Raw genomic sequence first — 17,654 nt, forward strand, 5'->3', positions numbered from 1 at the left:
CGGAACGGGTAATTAGGAACCGTGTAATTAAGATCCGTGTACCCGTGTTACCCGTGTGTCCGGATCCACGGATACAAGGGTCCAGCCCGTTCTCGACGTATAGTGACGATCGGACGCGTTCTTTATAAGAGGGAAGAATGAAAAGTTTATAACGAACAATAATTACATTACCAATAACAAGCAAAACAAAAAAAAATAGAACAACAACAACTAGATCCGGAGCCGAACGCAAATCCGGATCCGAACGCACTACACGGGCACGGATTTTGACAGGTTCGTGTAATTCGGAGGCTTAGCACCGCCGGGGCTAAGAACACGGATGCACGGGTTTGCGTGTAGCACGGATATCGGGAGCCCTAGTCGAAATATGGTTTCACAAATAATCGCCAATATCTGGGAGACCGAGCTTTGCTCGAAAAACATATAAAAACTCAGAGATAAGACCTAGCTAGATCGATTATTCGCCCCCTAAAACCCCCATGTAGCAAATTTAAAAAAATGTTAGAGCCGGTTCCGAGATCCCCGAAATATATAAATAAATAAATATTCAAGAATTATTAGATACAAACTTAATTAAATATCGTTTTGGGAAAAAATATTACCATTTGGCATTTCCACTCAGATATTGCGAATTTGTGAATCATTTAAATTTGTCAGTATACGAGGATAACTGAACTATTGTGTTCGCAACCAATCATTACCTATAGTACGAGTATGTACATTATTTATCGAATATAATTATATCCATCAATTTCCTTAAAAACAAATGCATACTTGTTTGCAACTAAACTAAAACCAAACGGAATGAAATGCATACGAATATAGAACTGCACGCACCTGAATGCAATAAATTTGCTTGCATATTATTTTAAACCGCAACCCGAGTTAAACTCATTACTCGTCTTTGCTACCTGGTTAAAGTGGCAAGCAAAAGTAACACTATTCACTTTGAGATAAATTATAATTCAAACGTGACCACATCCTTATTTGCGGGCAGTTATTTAAAACGTATTTTTTTATTGCATGCATCTCACTCTCTATTTGTGTCCCAATCAAACTGAAAAATATTTCATAATTAATCAATTGTTGATATGTATTATTATTTTGTTTACTAGAACAGATTGACGATATTTTAGTAAAAAAAAAATGCTTTATCTTTAATGTAAAAAGTGTGTATTTTTCTTGTTCATGTATAGTCGCCATCAGATATATCGGATCGGCCAAGGCTCTCACAAGTCACAAATATCTGAACAGTTTTGAGCACCTCGGCCGCTCCGATATATGTATCTGATTACGACTGTACCTAGCTGATAATATTAGGTACAAACAGCAACACTCCTAACTGTACATCGGTGGACCTTATTACCAAAGGCATAAGGTCCACCGATGCGATGGTACCTATAGCGAATAATATTTTCTAAATATTTGTAGTTATGTTTTATTAATTTGTGTATCATTTGTCTTCAGACGAAACAAACTCCGTGAGTGAAGCCTCATCGAACGAGAACATCCGCCTGGCGTGTGGGCCGAAACCTCGAGGTCCGGTACAGACCATCAGGTGGTACAAAGACGGGCTACCACTAGACATTCACGGACGATTTATGCAACAGAGGCAGTGGTAAGTGCTCATTTATTCAGGGAACAATTCATTTATATTAGTCACATATCTAATTTATTATTTATATTAGTTTTACTTCGGCGAGGTGTAATCCTTGATTTTACGACCTATTTTAGTTAAAATGCACTATGTTATTGAATCAAACCTTTCGTTCTTCGTTTTGTAAGCAATTTGATCGAATGCACACTTGATAGAATCAACATGTGCGATAAAATCAAGTGTTGATTTGACGTGGACGCGAAATTTGACAGTTGTACATCTCGAATAAGGCCCCCGAAAACCTAGTAGAAAATGTAGCAATATATGAAACGTTTGTATAATCGCCGAAGTATGACAACATTTAAAACAGACTTAACCGACATTGACGTAGACCAAAGAATGAATAGCCTGCGCAGGTCGTACATCACGCAGGTCTATTTGAGGCATCGCATAACATGGCTGGAGTTGGAGCAACAACAACCATCGCTCATGCGCATTGCTGGATTATGAAGCTATTCATTATGCGATTGGAAATGTTTAGACAACAGTATTGAATTGGGGATCATTGCCTGTGCTAAAATTAAACTGCATTCTTAGCATGACCGACATATTTCAGGTTTTCTGTATAATAACAAAAATAAAACCTCCCCATTGTCATTTACAAGCAAATAATGGTAAAGGTTGCGTCTTTAGGTATATATGTACATGTTTTTTTTTCAGGTTAAGAATAAAATCATTCAGAGCAAAAGATGCTGGTTTATATTCTTGCATCAACGAAGCTAACGACTCGCAGCAATATAATGTCACCATCAAGCTCAAAGCCGATGTCTACGATATAGAAGGTAGGTAGAACTAAATAAATTTTCTAAATTATAGTACAACTTCTTATACCCCCCTGAAGAATGACTTATGATGTCAATCGACTCCATATGTTAAGCGCGACTTGTTGTCATGCTATAGGGTCTGTAGCCTCACCACGAGTTTGACACTGACCTGACACTCACGTGTTCGCTAGCGTGTGCGTCACTGACTTTCTATGCATACTGCGTACTAGCATATTATTAGTGCGAGCGAGATGTATAGAAAGTAAGCTACGCAGAACCTTAGCGAATATGTCAGTGTTAAACTCGTGGTAAGGCTAACAACATAAACATATCGCTGTATATAAAAATATACGTAGTTATTTTTAGCTTAACCGAATAGATGGGTTTTTAACTAGCGAGTGAAAGTGCTTGCATACAAGTCAGTCACAGCCTCGATTTTCCAGAGTGCATTTAGTTATTATTACATTTTATTGACATCTTAACGAGCGTCCAGATGCGTAAACATTGCCCAGCAGGCATTCCGACCAGTGCGAAGATGCATCCAGAACGTCTTTAATAATGTGTTTAGTTTAGAGTGAATCTGCACTCTATTGAAAGAATGTTTCATATCGAGAACTAATACTTATCTCCATTGGTGATATGAGAAAACGCGATATAAGAATAACAAATTTTAATGCTGTTATACTGGTTCACGTACCATAGTGTGTCTCTTGTTAATTACATAAATATATCATCATCATCATGTTTCAGAATTTCAAGGCGATGCTGCGAAAATTGTAGACCAAAATCAGGCAGCGGCACTTGTAGTAGAGAACAACACGATTGAAGAATCTGCTACGAATAAAAAGACGATTAAAAGAAACGTAACAAGAGTCACTGACAATAATAACGATTCTGACGATGAAAAGAAAGAAGATGATCATGCATTTGCTGGCCACATAGATGATACAAAAAATAAATTTGCACCAAAATTTAAGCACCCATCTAAACTGTATAACATGGACATGAAACCTGCGGGAAGCTCAATTCAGTTGAAATGTGCTGCTGATGGTAAGAAATTATGACACATTTTTCTTCTAATAAAAAAAATATTTTCCTTCTAGATGTCTCTGCTTGTACAAAAATTAAAAGTGACCCTTTCAATCTGAATTTTCCGGTAGTTCATGCGACGACGATTAAACTTAAGGACGCCCTAAAATGCGTAATATTATATAGGTATGTGTCAGTGTATAAATAAGAGTAAAATTGTTAATTGCAGGAAATCCCATGCCTAACATAACTTGGTTTAAAAACAACGGCTCTATAGAAAGGTCTTATTTCCGACCAAAATTCGGCAAATGGTGGATGTCCCTTGAAGAATTATCGAAAACGGACAACGGCAACTACACATGCCTCATATGCAATGAACTAGGCTGCATCAGTCATACGGTTAATCTTCAAGTACAAGGTGAGTTTGGTATTAAACACATATAAGTCAGGAAATTTATTTAATACACCTGCATATTTTTTTACAGGATTACATATCAAATAAGTTTTCTTGTCATACTAGTAAAAAGATAAAAAAGATAAAAAAAAATAGTTCATTCAAGTAGGCATATGACAATGCGCTTATGAACGTCAAATAAACCTTTACCGGCTCCAACCGTACACCTCTGCCCCGAGAAGATTTAAATCCCCTCTCAATTGGAGGAGGGTATCCCAATATGGGACCGGCAACAAACTCGGCGGGACACATCTTTTCAATTTATTGCATCTTATAATTAACATGCATTACGAGTAATTAAGAAAAATACAATTTAAATTACTATGTACGTAAGTGTAAGTATGTACTCTTATACAGAATTTCTGGAAGAAATAAGTTAAATGTAACAATTTTACAGACACTTAAGACCTACTCGTTATAGCGGTCCTGTCCATTTACTATATTTTACACCTATAAGTACAACAGTATTGCATAATACATTATACATAATATATTATTAAATCCGTAGAGCGATATCCATCGAAGCCTTATATAAAAGAAGGACACCCAGGAAACATAACTGCCGTGTTAAACGATACCGTAACACTGGCTTGCCCGCCAATATCAGACTTGGAACCATTCTTGTATTGGCTAAAGGCATACGATAATTTCACCGTTGTAGACGGAGAAGTTGGACCAAACGAGCAAACTATACCAAACGGATATGAAATTCAGGTCTTTGTTACGATTCTGGTGGTGGTTGATAGTTGTCGGTTACGGTTATTTAAAATTTGCAAAGGAAAGTAGCGCACATTTTAGTTCCTTTACGGTTCATCGTCAATTTAACTAATCAAGGAGTTGAAGGTTTCATGTACACTATTTAAATAATCAAATAATAATGGTAACGGGAAAATACGTACCTAATTTGGAATTATCACATCGATTCACTGTCATACTAAATTCTCATCTGGTGATTGGTTTCCTGTGGTTACCATAGAGAAATAAGGGCTCAGTCCATATCATACAGAAATATAGTAAGAATAGTAGAGTGCTCACTCCATACATCAGTTTTGGTACCAAAATGTCTATTATTTTCGCAGTCGACATCTAGCATCGAAATTTGTATTGAAAAACAATTTACAACTAATATTAAAAGTAGAAGGCGTTGAAAATAGAGTTCCGGTTAATCCGGTGATAATATTAGCTGAAAATTGTTGACTTTTCGGTCGTCCGAACATCTATGGCCAAGTAGCAGTGTACATAATTCCGCTACTCGATGCTAGATGTCGACTACGAAAATAAAAGTCGTTTTGGTACTGAAACTGATGTATGGAGTGAGCACTCTAGGTATTTTTTTCTCTATGGTCCATCTTTATTATAAATAAGTTTTATTTATGTATGGTGCGTGTACGCTCAGTTTACCTACTTATTTCTCTATCTCCGTACTCATACGTTAAGTATATACATTTTTATATATTTACATACTAAACTTAAATGTAACTGGTGGCGGTTTAAATTGGTGTTTTTTCATATAATCGTAGAACCTGTCGTAAATTGCTAAGTCATAAATATATATATACAAACCTCATTTGATTTGGAAAATAATTATAGATTATTTATCTTACTCGGAATAACGAGTTCTTCCAATTTTAATGAAATTTTAAACTTTGAGTGAAGATAAAAGAACAATAGTAGTACAATAAATATAAACAACTTTCAGACAACTTTTTTTCCCGTATTAGAATCGACGAAGCTCGTGATTTTCAAAAGAAATAACTGTTATTCCCCGAGTTTTTACACATGAGGTGTGTCCAGTTTTCCTCAGTTATCTTGTAATTTTCTTCTATCGTAATATTATATACTTATTTGTTAGTTATGGTTTAGAAACGTATCTTTACACTGGGTCACATTGAATACTTAATACAAAAATAGTGTTTTTGACACAAATGGTAATAAAGAAAAAAAAAATACTTGATATGTAAAATATTTCATGTGTATATTTTTTGCAAGGGCAGACTCTAAACATCTGTGTTAAAGTAAGCTCTATAGAAAAAATCCGATTTTCATTGAATTTTATAACTGTATTTTACATAATATTAAAACCGTTGTAATTGTATAATATACTTAATAACTCAGGTATCTTTTTATATACACATATATCATAAAACTTTATTATTTTAGAGCGTCTGTTCTCGAAACCAGTCTTGACACAAGGCCCCACTAACCAAACTGTGCTGATCGGGGACACAGCTAAGTTTAGTTGTGATTATCTGTCCGATTTCGTTCATGTGGTTTTTTGGCTGTTCTATAAAGACAAAAATGAGTTCAAGAATACTACCGATTTCGATGGTTCATTTGCCATTAAGGTGAGGGCCTATTTGACTAAAGCATGCATGAGAGTGGGCATTTAGCTGTCGCATGTTAGTTCGGAACTCTGTATAAAATAACTGCATGTTCTTGTCCTGTCACCTAAGATGAAAGTGGACGACCGCGAGAAACTGCCATTCTATACAAACGTAGTCCCCATTTTCCTCTCTGGATATTAACATTATAGAAAATATTTTTACACAATCCGATTTACATTAAGCACAGCATTTGTTTCGTTAACTTCCATTTTTAAGTATTATTATGGAACAGGAGCTTTATAAAATTGTATAGAATTATTTTTTCAGTCCTAATTCTTATAAATCTTATAATAATCAATAAATCTATAAAAATCAAACTAAGGAGCATAGCTATGGCTGATATACATCAAGTTGTGGTAAAAATATTTTCCATATCGTCAATATTACTCGGAGAGGAAAATATGGACTACGTTTGTATGGAAAAACGGGCGTCCTCTATAATAAATTGAACAGTCTTATCGAACTGTATCCTGAATTGAACTAAATCTTAATTAATGTACTTTATCGTATTCAAAGTTATTTATCTATATGCCATTTTATGCCAAGGTGTGTTATACCCACTTAATTCAGTAACTGACCGACAGGGATGTCAGGGACGCAGCAACACGTAAGGGGAGATAAAGATATCTCTACCGTGTCTAATGCATATTAGCTGCAGCTCTGTCGTCAGATACTGGATTAAGTAAGGCGTGTGAAGCGCGTCAAACAGTTAAATTTTATTAGTAATTGTATTGTGTGTGTTGCGCTTTAGACAGTTAAGTGTTGGCTTTCAATTGAAAATAAAGCTTAGTTTTATAGATACACGAATTATCCGCAATTATCCCAACATACTTTACGTATTTTTTTTGCAAATCAGTCAGTTAACGACAGTTGAATTATTTGAAAGACTTTTTAGGAATGGTGCCAATTGTTTGCAAAATATTTCAGAGTGATGATCCGGAAGACAAAGCTGAAATGCTGACCATAGCTAACGTCACCCAAGAGGACCAGGGTTGGTATATTTGCGTGGCCAAGAATACTTTGGGACAAGCTACAGCCAAAGGATATCTGACAGTTTTGGAATGTAAGTTGAAAAGTCGTATGTATTAGGTATGCATAATATTAATCTGTCTGTCTGATCTGATAAAAAAAATCTAAGTCAGTTATTTAAAATCTGTATGGAATATGTACACACGGAATGTATGGCAGATTTTCGAGACCATTAATATTCACCACTGAATATATTGGTCACGGAAGCCAGCTTAAAAAGAGATGAAGGTATTAATATCAGAAATGGGAGAATGTATATTTAGTTGATAATCAACTTATCTTTATTTGTGTAGCGATGCCAGTTCCCGTGGTGCCAGAACATGCTGGCAAGCACACTCTTCTCGTTAACATCCTGACAGCTGTGCTCGGCGCTATGTTCTTTGTCGCTGCCATAATAGTCGTAATGATATTTAAGAAGCTGAAACAAGAAAAGATCAAGAAGCAACTTGCCATGGAAACTGCGAGGGCAGTCATAGTGACGCATTGGACGAAGAAGGTTACAGTAGAAAAACCTCAGATAGATGGATCACCGAGTAGCGCTGAAGAAGCATTGGTAAATATATAGACAAGATTTTTAGAACTATGTTTATGTAAAATTACTTATAATCATATGTTTTTCCCGAGATCACGATCAAGTTATATATATTAAAGTAGGTACATTTGTGTTTCCAGTTGATGCCTGTAGTGAAAATCGAGAAACAGAAACTGCAACAGGTGCAAAGTAACACAAGCGAGTCTATGGTAATGTCAGAGTACGAGTTGCCGGTAGATATTGACTGGGAGGTACCTAGGGAAACACTTTCGTTGGGCAAAATACTTGGAGAAGGTGAATTCGGAAAGGTGGTAAAGGCAGAATGTGTTGGTATTTTGAAACCAGGTGTCCATTCGGTGGTAGCTGTTAAAATGTTAAAAGGTACTTTGATTCTTTGGAATAGATTTTGTATTTAATTATTTTAATTAAGTAAGGCGCTACAAACATGTTAATAGAAACCGTAATGTAAGTTTAATTTTGTTATAGAGGGACATACTGATGCAGAAATGATGGCTCTAGTGTCCGAGATGGAGATGATGAAGATGATAGGAAAGCATGTAAATATTATCAATTTGCTGGGCTGTTGCACTCAAGACGGCCCACTGTACGTAATTGTAGAGTTCGCGCCCAATGGCAACTTAAGGGAATTCTTGAGGAATCACAGACCCGGAAACAGGTATGTGTTAATGACAAGAGGAAGATACACATTAAGGCAAATAATTATTTTCAAATACCAGTCTTACTTCCAAGTCTTCGTCTTATCTTAATATCCGTATTTCAGGTACGAATCACCAACAGAAGATCTAAAAGATAAGAAAACTCTAACTCAGAAGGACTTGGTATCATTTTCATATCAAGTTGCAAGGGGAATGGAATATTTAGCCTCAAGAAGAGTAAGTAATAAGTATTCAAATTAATATCCTTAAAATCGTCACATAACTTATTAGATGCCTACTTCTAGGGAACTAATCGAATTATTTTTATTTAACTCGTAACTCACAGTTATTTTTCTTTTGCGTTTTAGTGCATTCATCGAGATTTAGCCGCACGCAATGTTCTCGTATCTGACGACTGCGTGCTCAAAATCGCCGATTTCGGGCTCGCAAAAGACGTCCAAAGCAACGACTATTACAGAAAAAAGACTGAAGGCAGGTTGCCTGTGCGGTGGATGGCCCCGGAATCCCTTTACCACAAGGTGTTCACTACGCAAACTGACGTGTAAGTCCAGCTTAATTATTCAATAGCTAAAAGAAAAATGTAGTTTTCATTCGAATTTTAGCCTATTGTTAAGTTTTATATACGTAATTGTCTTTACATTATACCTATTGTTATGCAGGTGGTCATTTGGCGTGCTCTTATGGGAGATCATGACTCTCGGCGGCACGCCGTACCCTACGGTCGCAGGTCAATACATGTACCAGCACCTGAGCGCTGGACATCGCATGGAAAAACCACCATGCTGTAGTCTTGAAATGTAAGTCGAATAAAATCTTTACTAGGTATCAAAGACATATGTAACTCCGTATAAGATGAATAAAGTCTAAGAAAAAAACGTGCCTCGGAAATCAAGAACAAGTCATTCTCGGATAGATGGCGCACACACCTTTGGCCTATGGTCGGCTAGATGGCGTTGACGACACCGTTTCATATTTAACAATTTTAACACATAGGTATCAGTGAATGAACATGGGTCAAAATGATATAAAAATAATAAAACCATTTATCCATATATATAAATTTTTTCGATAGTTTTATACGTTTTCATTTTGAGTTGTAGTCGTGTGTCGATAGATGGCAGTAAATTTACTGTGACTACATAATTTACTATGACAGGATCCCTCTATACTATCTATTCTCTTTGCTAGGTATTATGTAGATACAACATAATCTCTTAAATTACGTTGGGGTAAGATGGAAAGTTTTTTGCTGAGATAAGCAAATTTTTGTATTGAAAAATTGTGCATTAGGGTAAAACCAAGCAATAGAAATTCTATCGATAAAACTTCGATAAAAAAAAATACTTTCTAAAAGTACTATTTGAACAAAAAAAGACTAGGGGGAATTTGGAATGGTAGCGGGATACCATTGGAATAGTTTCTAAAACCGTGTATATGAGGTGTGTGAATGCTGTAGGTACTATCGGGTGCAGCCACGGTTGAGCATTTCTCAACGAAAATCGCTTGCACCCAAAATTTTAAAACGTCACGCCTCCTTATATTACAAGTATTACAACCAATCACGGTCGTGCATTAAGTATATTGCATCGGTATTGTTTTTGGGTTCTGGCCTGACCATGCAACCCAAACATGTGTTGACCACGGTTATCGGTCTATCAGTTGCATCTTAAACGGCATTCTATGTTAGAAAGATTACACATCTGGTGCCCGTAAAACAATTGTGCGACCAAGAATACTTGGAAACTTTTTTTTAACAGCCATAATGTTTGTCCAGAATTGTTTAATTTTGCGCACTTTGCGTGCGGAGACCGTGCGGCGTCTTAACTTAACATCTGCCCGCTTGAAATTAATCTTAAATTGTTTAACGACCCATACTTTTTTACTATTATCTATTACCAAATTACTGAACACCAATAACGTACGTTATTGGTGTTCAGTAATTTGGTAATAGATAGGTTTTTGAACGTTAAAAACTCAACAATAACTCTCGTATGAACCTTTCTTAAGATAAAGGAGAAAAAAATATTTATCTAGATCTGTAATTTAGATACTCTAAATAATACTCTTACTTTCCTGTCGGGGTATGCAGTGCCTTACTTACTTAAAAAACCACACATCATCTTTATCCGTGAAAATTTGCTGAGTAAAGATGGAAATCTTAAGGATCAAAAAACATTATTACTCGAATTTAATGAACATATACATATTATAGGTACATATGTGTCGCTTAACTTCAAACTCGGGTAAATCCATTCGACCCTCACAGCAAATATCTACCCTATTACCTTTTCTTAATACCAAAATCGCATAATCTGACAGATGGATTTACCCGAGTTCGAAGTTAAGCGACTCATATAATGTACTTTGGTTGGTAGTGTAGTGTTACTCCACTAATAAAAACAGGAACTGGGATAAGGTTGAAAATCCTCGAGTAGATGACGATAATTCCAAAATCAACAAATTTGCATGTAGCACACAACTATGCACTTCAAGTAGTTCAAGTGAGCACTGGCCAATTATCGACAAAGCACAACTAAATGACAGTTGTAACAATTTTTCCACCATTTAAAAAATTACGTAATTCGGAATTAGAGAGGACTTTTTCCTAACCCATTTTTTTCCAGTTCTCCCAACGCACTTTACTTAATTTAAGTGTAAAATTTTCTTATGATTTAGATATAACAGTTACAAATGCTACAAGTTGTATTATTTTAAATTTCAGTTATATGTTGATGCGCGACTGCTGGTCTTTCAAGCCCGACGACCGGCCGTCCTTCGCAGAGCTGGTAGAGTACTTGGACAAGATTCTTACAGTCACTGCTAATCAGGAATATCTAGATCTTGGCCTGCCGCAGTTGGACACGCCACCATCCAGTTACGACGGGTCTTCAGACGAAGAGAGCGATAGTGAATTTCCATTTATTAACAATTAACGAAATGTACCTCATTTCGAGGAGAAAAGGACATACATACAAAATCAAATCCAACCTATGGAAATGGTTGACAGCTTAAATGCTTCGCTTAGCACAAAACGTCGTCGAGTTGTGTTTAAGCAATGCCAAAAATATCTGGATACAGCATCAATTTCAGATGACAATGCGGACAGATTTGTCTATTTGAATTTTGGCAACTAGGTATGACGGTTAACGGGCATCAGATTTGGGCAAGTTAAGTTTTTGCTGGACATTCGTGACCTATATATACCTACATATACTAATTTCTCGGTCAACGAAACTGTATGTGTTTTATTTAAGTTTGTTATGGACGAAAAATAATCATATACAACGTGTAACTTAAAAAAAATTGGTAGTGGAAGTACCTCAGCCTCACCTTGTGTAAAAAAAGGTGTGTACATATTATAATCTAAAGAAGCAAAGGTATAATGGAATCTGGTAACAGTATTGTAAATAACCTGAATGTTACACCTTATGTTATGGATTATGTTATATTTAATATTTTAATTTAGTGTAAATAATATGAATCTTTATTTTACAACGTACATACATTTATTTATTTTACGATATATGTTTAAGTAGTTTCTTAATTTAAAGATTGTTTGATGTGAAAATGCAGAAGATATCGAAAATATCCATGACAAAAAGTATATGAATAGGTAGCAGAATATGTAATATGTAGGATCTAGTCTGCAATTTGGCATGTAAATTATTGTAAATATTGATTTTAGATTATATGAATATGAAATACTCGTATAAATTTATAAAAAAAATGTGGTCTGTATTATCCTTGCTAAATATGAGTACCTAACTCAGTATACATAATTATGGATGCGGTTTTACAATGAATATGCTGTGGAATAAAGTGTCCATGTATGTTGGTCTACAAAGTCTACATCATCAAATTAATGCATAATATATACAGTAGGTATAGCACTATGTGTTGTCTATACCTATACGATTTCAATGATATTAAGAATTAGGTGATCCTAATAATGTAGTTAACATGCGTTTTGCGGTTTGCCTGATTTAATGAGGTACCATTATTTTTGTAATCAGTAGCCATTTTCCTTGTACCCGTGCAGCTTATTTAAGAGCATTTTTTATAAAATTAACTGTAAAATGGCTGGTTGCATGTGTCAGGAATTTAAGCAAGTTTAATATGGACTAGTACATTGCATTTTACCACCAAAAATGTTTATTGTTGTACTTAAATATTTTAATTAAAATTAGTATTCGTAGGATATGTTTAAATGTAGTAAGGATTATCAATGAAATTGATTGTAAATATTATTTAATAATTATTACAAAACCCCGTGTTTACCTTAGAGTCTTGATACTACAATAACTTTTGAAAAACAAACGTCATGTATGTGTCGCAGTCGGATCGTATAATCCGCCGTATTACATTACGGCTAGCCGTTTTCAAAAACAGGGGCGTTTTGAAATGCGGCGGTTTAACGATTAGCCGGATTGAATGCGGCTGAATGAGAATCCGCCGGAATGTATTCGGCGCCATACGTTCTTCAACACGGCTAGCCGTAATGTAATACAGCGAGTCATTAGCCGCCGCTTTGACAGTTTTTAGTTCCCATTTTTAACACCCGTGGCGCTGCCTGACAAACGCTGGGGTGTCCATCAAAAATGGAGTTCGTCGGACTGTTTCTTTTCAAAAAACATTTCTTTCGCAACTTAACTAGACGGAGCCCCGCTTCGCGGGGCTCCTATTTCTGAGCGGTTTGCCCTTCGGGCATCTGAAGCTACCTAACGAACCTAACCTACCTACCTATTGATTTAGTGAGACGTCCGTGAAAACATTACACTTTGGGGAAAAAAGCGTAGGTAGGTAAGTAGGTTAGGTTCGTTAGGTAGCTTCAGATGCCCGAAGGGCAAACCGCCCAGAAATAGGAGCCCCGCTTGCGGGGCTCCGTCTATTTAAGTTGTGAAGGAAATGTTTTGGAAAAGAAACACATGTAGTGCGGTGGGCCCATGGTAAAAATAAATTAAATTGCAAACATTGTCAAACTCCGGTTACGTGGGCGACCGAAAGAACTGGTCACTCTACAATCTAAAATAGTAGTACGATGCGGCTAAACGTTGGCCGCCTTATTGAAGAACGTATCGCAATGACAATCCGGCTAATCGTCGAACCGCCGCATTTCAAAACGCCCCTGTTTTTGATAACGGCTAGCCGTAATGTAATACGGCTGATTATACGATCTGACTACGACATATGTATAATAGCCTTGCCTACTTATAGTTCAAGAATTGCGGACTTGAAATGAACTGAAAGGAAAATGTGTGAGTTTAATTTAATTTTGTTTATATATATGGTAATAAGTAATAATACCCACTAGCGACCCACCCCGGCTTCGCACTGGTTAACAAATTATACACCTAAATCTTCCTCAAGAATCACTCTATTGATAGGTGAAAACCGCATGAAAATCCGTTCAGTAGTTTTTGAGTTTATCGCGAACATACACACACACACACAGACAGACGCGGCGGGGGACATTGTTTTATAAGGTGTAGTGATTATTCGTCCAGGGTTTTCAAATTACCTAGGTGATCAATACGTATTATCATCTGAGTAAATTAGCAAAACTCTTTATCAAATAAACTAGCAGCTAACTACCTAATAATTAGGTGCTACAATGAAATAATTAAGTTCGCCAAATTCGTCTATATCTTGCTACAAGTAGCATTATATTTGAATTGTCCCCGCCGGGAACAGATGGGAATAGGTGCGTTTATAAGAATAATTCCTATCTGTCCCCGCCTGATGCATGGCGGCGGTTACGTGGAGCGGGGACCAATGGGAATACACCATAACTTCCTGAATATTTGAAAACAGAATAAATTGCATTTTTTGTGTGTATTTTATTTTCTTATACCATTTTGCCTCATGAATTGCAATTAAATGTATTTGCGTCAACTTCTGACGTGTCATGTGGTCAGGACATTTTATTGTTTTAAATTATTATATAAATAATGATTGGGCAAAAAAGAATCGTTGTACGATACCTATGTTATGTATATTTTGTTAGAATAAGAGGCAATATTGGAAACAATAAATGACCTACATGTATTGTACCTAAAATGAATTATGGAATATATAAGGATTACCTGAAAATCATTCTTTGTTTTGTTTTATTACCTACCGACTCTCCGAAATACTCCAAAAGTCAAAAATATTATGTATTGATTTTGGTAAGGCTGAGTAATAATGGACTACATACACAAGTCAGTAATATATATTAATATAATACTTATGTATTATTATGACATAAGTTGGTGCATTAGGTAACAGATACGTTCTAACATTACATCGTTTTAAATGTCCTCTAATTAAAAATTAATAATATCAGGGGACATCTTACACAGATCAACCTAGCCCGAAACTAAGCAAAGCTTGTAAGTAAGTACTATGGCTGCTAGGCGACGACATATGTAAGTACTGAAACTACTACATACTTCTTTATAAAACTAAAGTAAGTATATAAATTAGAAACTAAATAACGAGTAAGTAGATTATTGACGAACAGGACCCCGCAGCAAACATAGGGAAAAATTGGTATCAATCAAATCTCACAAAATTTTAGTATGATGAGAACTAGAAATAATATCAAATTATTGTAGTAGTAACCTAAAATTAAATCTACCTACAAAACTAAAACAATACCTAAAAAACTAAAAATCTATATATAAAAGGGTCCCTTGTCTCCAGTGACCTCAACCAGCCGTTTGGCCAAATCCGTGAACAAGCTCTGAGCTCCCGGGCCCCACGGATCGAGGGTCTCGACACCGTAAGGAGCAAAGTTGTAATTATATAGATAAATACATACTAGTATACATATAAAATACCCATGACTCAGGAACAAATGTTTGTTTTTATCACACAAATAAATGCACTTCCCCGGATTAGAACCCAGGACCATCGGCTTCACAGGCAGAGTCACTACGCACTAGGCCAGGCCAGAGCCGGTGTAGCTTTATTTGACGCTCATAAGGTCATAAATACATAATTATATTGTAATATGCGTACTTGAAAAATAATGTACCTACTTATCTTTATCTTAATGTCACGTAAAGCTACAGACTTTTTTGTAAAGTATGATTTAAGGTTTAAATAAAATACCTACATCAGTTACTTATGTCACCTACTTATAAGCAGGGATCGTACATTTTCCAGCATTTTTGGTGCAGCAGAGTGGTGTTAACGGAATTGGTATAGATAATTTCAACTGAAATGGTAGATTAAGGTTAATATCAACGTAATAAACGCTAATTAATCATTAGGGTTGAAATTATTTATACCAATTCCGTTAACAACACTTCGTGCACCAAAAACGCTGGAAAATGTACGATCACTGCTTATAAGTATACTACAAAATACATATTAATAAACGTATATGGTAACGAATATGTACCTACATTAAATAATTTGTATAAATTTATGTAATGTTACTTAACGGGTAAATGAGCAACAGTCAATTTATAAGGAAAATAAATTATTAAGTAGCTGCGACCATTAATTAGTTCTCTTTTGTTCAGTGAGTTGAAGTGACGCTTCAAACGGGAACGGAAGGGTGAGTCTTTTTAAATATTTTATTAATTTAATACATGGATTTAACCTCATAAGTCCCCGTGTACTTGTACAAGTACAAATTAAATTCGAGTTTTGAACTCATATAGAAATAAAAGAAAGTTCCAAATTCAAAAGCGCCAAAATTGCCCTGGGTCTTACGTTACGAGGTTAAAATAGCATTATTTATCTCAGGCATCGTTGTTAATATATTTTTCACCCCACCAGCTCGTAAGGGCTCTCTTTATTCTTCAAAAACTGATGAGAAATTGGCAATAATGTAAGTTGACGCAAATTTTGAGTTGTTTTTCCTCACCTAGAGTGGACTTTGAAATGATAAATATTTAATATCATTCATTTGGATTTGATTTGTAATATTTTACAGTTAGTTTTGTCCTCGCGTTGGTGTGGTGAAAATTTTTGTGTTTTACAAAGTTTAACCCTCGTGCCTTCAAGGCACCCTCGCAATGCTCAATATTCCACTTTACATTTCTGGAATCTTTGGCTCGAGAAACTGAAAACGGTGAAAAATAGAGATACTACTCCTAAAAATACGTGTGATACCTCATTCGATTCTTAATGATGCCTAGAAAAAATGTAACGAAGCGTGTATTAGCACACAAAAAATGTCAAAAGTTATGAACATAAAAACAAAAGTTATGAACAATAAAGATCGAGAATAATAAATTATTGACTAACTTGTTAAAAAAATCTTTAAGATAAATTTCTACAAGTAGTACATTTGCTGACATGTTTTAAATACACCAAATTTTTTTAAATTTTCAATGAATATTTAATACCTTTAAATTAATATTTAATGTTACGTACTCGCTTTTCCACGCCGCGCGCGTTTCCGAAAATGAAGCGCGGAGGGCTGTGTTCAGTGTTGAATAAAAAGTATAAATAATGGAGATACAGTTCTGCAAGTATAGAATGTCTGATTCAAAATATCCTCCTCTTTTTGAATATTAATTTTGGTTTCTTAAATATTAATACTTTTTGAGATATTGGGGAAAAAAAAACTATCTAGTTTTTCCCCCTTTTATTGTTTATAACTTTTGATATTTTTTGTGTGCTAATATACGCTTCGAATACATTTTTCTAGGCATCATTAAATACGAATCGAATGAGGAATCACACGTATTTTTAGGATTTGTATCTCTATTTTTCACCGTTTTCAGTTTCTCGAGAACACTCTGGGGCCACATGGACAACAGTGGTAAAAAAATACACTGTCAGGCCTATTCGGATTTCGAGATAATCACAAGATCTTGAGACGATTTAGAGATCAACTAGATCTACATTAGATATCGACTAGATGTGACTTGGATATCTAAGTCATAACTTGTCGAAATCGTTCAAGAGGACCTCCAGAATCGCGGAAATGTCGAATTTGACATGTCTATCTTACAAATATCTTTAAATTATCCGTATCGTAACTTGTTGAAGTCTAATAGTAGAAATATAATTCATTTTCCGAATCGAGCCGTGTGTCAGAATAGTCGATGAGGTTAAAAACTTCCTGGTTATGTCGCATGTAAGTATTTAAGATTATGGCTTTTTGTAAAGTTCCTATAACGTAACTG

The 17,654-nt window shown here is 35.4% G+C and overlaps 1 protein-coding gene across 2 annotated transcripts in view; it reads left to right on the forward strand.

Moving 5' to 3' along the window:
• Window positions 1–13,324, forward strand: part of LOC134794890 (fibroblast growth factor receptor homolog 1-like) — an 82,825-nt gene extending 69,501 nt beyond the window's left edge. Inside the window, exons 3-15 of one of the 2 annotated variants that reach the window (XM_063766732.1) lie at window positions 1,468–1,618; window positions 2,318–2,439; window positions 3,172–3,471; window positions 3,680–3,868; window positions 4,413–4,618; window positions 7,216–7,351; window positions 7,611–7,870; window positions 7,990–8,230; window positions 8,336–8,525; window positions 8,631–8,742; window positions 8,874–9,067; window positions 9,186–9,323; window positions 11,249–13,324. In XM_063766732.1, the coding sequence (XP_063622802.1) occupies window positions 1,468–1,618; window positions 2,318–2,439; window positions 3,172–3,471; window positions 3,680–3,868; window positions 4,413–4,618; window positions 7,216–7,351; window positions 7,611–7,870; window positions 7,990–8,230; window positions 8,336–8,525; window positions 8,631–8,742; window positions 8,874–9,067; window positions 9,186–9,323; window positions 11,249–11,459 (2,450 nt within the window). In that variant the 3' untranslated portion in view covers window positions 11,460–13,324. Of the gene's footprint in view, window positions 1–1,467; window positions 1,619–2,317; window positions 2,440–3,171; window positions 3,472–3,679; window positions 3,869–4,412; window positions 4,619–6,064; window positions 6,250–7,215; window positions 7,352–7,610; window positions 7,871–7,989; window positions 8,231–8,335; window positions 8,526–8,630; window positions 8,743–8,873; window positions 9,068–9,185; window positions 9,324–11,248 lie in introns of both variants that reach the window. The other variant, XM_063766740.1, reaches the window with a different exon arrangement.
• Window positions 13,325–17,654: the final 4,330 nt, after the last annotated feature.

Source organism: Cydia splendana, chromosome 1 (genome assembly GCF_910591565.1).
Source record: "Cydia splendana chromosome 1, ilCydSple1.2, whole genome shotgun sequence".
Classification (NCBI taxonomy): domain Eukaryota; kingdom Metazoa; phylum Arthropoda; class Insecta; order Lepidoptera; family Tortricidae; genus Cydia; species Cydia splendana.